This window comes from Calidris pugnax, unplaced genomic scaffold, assembly GCF_001431845.1.
Source record: "Calidris pugnax isolate Ruff unplaced genomic scaffold, ASM143184v1 scaffold64, whole genome shotgun sequence".
NCBI lineage: Eukaryota > Metazoa > Chordata > Aves > Charadriiformes > Scolopacidae > Calidris > Calidris pugnax.
The window spans coordinates 916,553-919,579 of record NW_015090784.1 but is presented as its reverse complement, the minus strand read 5'-3'; the positions used below and the strand labels follow the sequence as shown (position 1 = coordinate 919,579).

Sequence of the window (3,027 nt, the reverse complement as noted above, 5' to 3'; positions counted from 1 at the left end):
CCGCTCTCAACATCCACAGGAATTTATTCCTGCACTTTCCTTCAGGATTCTGTGCTGGTAATTAGTAACCCTTTTGCTTATTGCACACTCATATAAAAATCACAGGTATCCCAGAACATTTTTTTGTACTCTGCTATTATAAATAGCATCTACTAATGCTGAAAAGGAAAAAGAACATAAAAGTTTCTCTGCTTTTCCAGCCTGCAGGGTCCATAAACCTGCCTAATAAATCTAGCTAATTGCTTGTGTGTGCAGACTTTTTATACAGCAAAAGGAAAAATACAGTATTTTTTTTTAAAATAGATTTTTAATCTCATAAAACTTAACAGACAAACTGAGCATTGATCTCTAGCGTCTGAAATTACTTTAAAATTGTGTTTTCAAGCTCACTGAAATTCAGGATCAATATTTATTACTGGTGAGCTATTAAAAGGATGTACAAATATTATTTTTGCCAGTAAATTTCCTGCTAAGGTATGCAGAATAAAGGCATTGCAGGCCCGGGCACTGTGCAGGAGGCAGAGGGTACCCGCAGGCAGGAAAGCAGCAGCTGTGCTCCATTCTTGGACACAAAGTCCTCGCAGTCACGAGGTTCGTGCAGGATCAGTTTTTTCACGCTGGGTTTTGCTGACTATGGAGTCACTTAGTCAACGATAATAACCAGAATAAAAGTCCTCTCCTACGGTTAAACTAGTTCTGTGCTAATCTATGGCCAGGAAAAGCAAGTCAAAGCTGTCAGAACTGTACCCAGAAGAAAACAAAGATCAGATATACGAAAATGCCCTTGCTGAGATCCAGTCCTTTGAGCTGCCGCTTGGAACCACCTTAAGGTATGCATCCTTTGGATAATATTATACCGTTTATAACAGCTTTCTTCCATTCTGTACCTGCTCTTTAGTCGACCCAATAGATCAGAAAATTTTTTCAGGGTTTTCCTGACCCTGAAATCTACAGGAAAGTTGAATCTAATTTCAGTGTGATTGGCCCTAAATGAAAAGATACAAACCAAGGTCACTTGCTCAGCTCCTTCTTTTCACCAGGACACAGCTAGCTTTTACTGAAAGCTGGCTGCAGGTTCTGTGAAGAAAGAAATTATTCTTAGACATGAAAACAAGGGGAAAATGGCTCTTTTGTGTGGCAGTGGTTTGAGTTTGATGTTAATAGCTACATTTTTAAAGAATTAAATGCTGCTTATTCTTAGATTTCTAATAAATTCAGGCTCTTTTAATCACTAAAGACACAACTACTTAAGGTTTTACTGCTGATATTCCTAAATGCCTGAAAAAATTAGTATTTTTTTCATTTGCAGCTTATAGAAACAGTTTAATGGTAAAAGTACAACTGAAAAAAATTTCTTCTGCGTATTCGGCCCTACCAAAAAGTAATACACAAACCATTATGATGATATGTGTTTAAGTATATTGTCAGTATCTGTAGCAGAGTGTTAAAAATAGCCTGCCTGGCCTCACAGGCGTCAGGTTGCAGTGACTATCAGTCTAAAGAAAGAAAATCTAATTTACCCTGGAAAATGTTGTGTCAATCTATCAGTTCAGTAGTTTGATGATGGAATGCAGTCACAATCTTCCCATCTTCCTGTAGAAGGAGGAACATGGGAAGATTGTGACCGCATTTGAGTGATTTCTTGGAGGAAATGCGACTGCAGCAGTAGCCTGTGGGACTTTTCCTGTTTTCCTTTGCAGCGTGTACTTTGTAGGCACTTGGCTGCATTTGGAATAGTCCTTCTTGATTTAGTAGGTGCCATCATCACTGGGTATGAGAGAACCACACGGGCAGACATGGTGTCGCAGCGTTGGTGCCACTCACTGAGCAGTGCCCAGGCGCAGCTGCAGCGGGGCAGGAGATGCTGATGGCAGTGCCGGGGGAAGGTGTCATGGCTGGTGCCCACACCTTGATGAGCTCACAGCCACAAACCGCTGCCGGCCCCTCGCTGGAGAAGTGGCCGCCCACTGCCCTGGAGTTTCACACTTCGGGCCTATTTCTTGACAGTGGCTTCCCGCCTGGGTGCGGAGCGCAGGTGTATCCTGTCTCCTGAGCATGCAAAACCCAAGGACGGGCTCATCTTTGGCCACAAACCACAAAGTGTATAATTCAAATAGAAAACGGGCTATTCCTCCTTCATGTGCCGTGCGGGCGCTGGAGGGCAGGAGGAAACACCGTGCCAGTTTCTAGTGAAACACAGCCCAGCCCACGCACAAAAAGCTGCGCTCTTCGGTTGTTCCGTTTTTCACCCCGATTCCCCAGTTTTCTGTCCCCCGCAGGCGGGCGGGGACCCCGCGGTGACCGGACCCCAGAGGCCCCGCCGGGGCCGCCCCGCCGCCTCCTCCCTGCCGGGGCCGCCACGCCCCGACCGGCGGGACAGATTAAAACAAAAAAAACCCCACCAAAAAACAATTTTAAAAACAAAACCAAAAAAACCAAACCACCCCAAGAAACAAAACAGAACCAGCCCGGACGAAAAGGGCGGGTTTGTCTCTACTGGGCAAAGGCCGGAGGGGCTCTGCCGTGCTCCCGGTCCGCCCCCGGCGCAGCGCAACCCCGCGCAAGGGGCGAACCGGGCGGGGGCGGCCCGGTGCCACCTGCTCCCCGCCGGGGCCCCCCCGCCGCCTCCTCCCTGCCGGGGCCGCCACGCCCCGACCGGCGGGACAGATTAAAACAAAAAAAACCCCACCAAAAAACAATTTTAAAAACAAAACCAAAAAAACCAAACCACCCCAAGAAACAAAACAGAACCAGCCCGGACGAAAAGGGCGGGTTTGTCTCTACTGGGCAAAGGCCGGAGGGGCTCTGCCGTGCTCCCGGTCCGCCCCCGGCGCAGCGCAACCCCGCGCAAGGGGCGAACCGGGCGGGGGCGGCCCGGTGCCACCTGCTCCTCCCTGCCCCGGCCGCCGGCCCCGCTCCGCGGCGGGAAGCCTTGCCGGGCGGCTCCCGCTGCCTCCCGCCCGGCTCCGCGGCCGCCTCCGCCCTCGGCCCCTCCCCGGCGCCTCCCGCGGCGGCGCGGCCGCCGGG

General features: G+C 49.8%; 1 protein-coding gene across 3 annotated transcripts in view; it reads left to right on the top strand.

The window, feature by feature from the left end:
• The first annotated feature begins 602 nt into the window (after nucleotides 1-602).
• EXOC6 (exocyst complex component 6) overlaps nucleotides 603-3,027 on the top strand; it is a 75,774-nt gene continuing 73,349 nt past the window's right edge. For 2 of the 3 annotated variants that reach the window (XM_014965959.1, XM_014965950.1), the window contains exon 1: nucleotides 605-830. In XM_014965959.1, the coding sequence (XP_014821445.1) occupies nucleotides 709-830 (122 nt within the window). In that variant the 5' untranslated portion in view covers nucleotides 605-708. Of the gene's footprint in view, nucleotides 831-3,027 lie in introns of all 3 variants that reach the window. The other variant, XR_001414525.1, reaches the window with a different exon arrangement.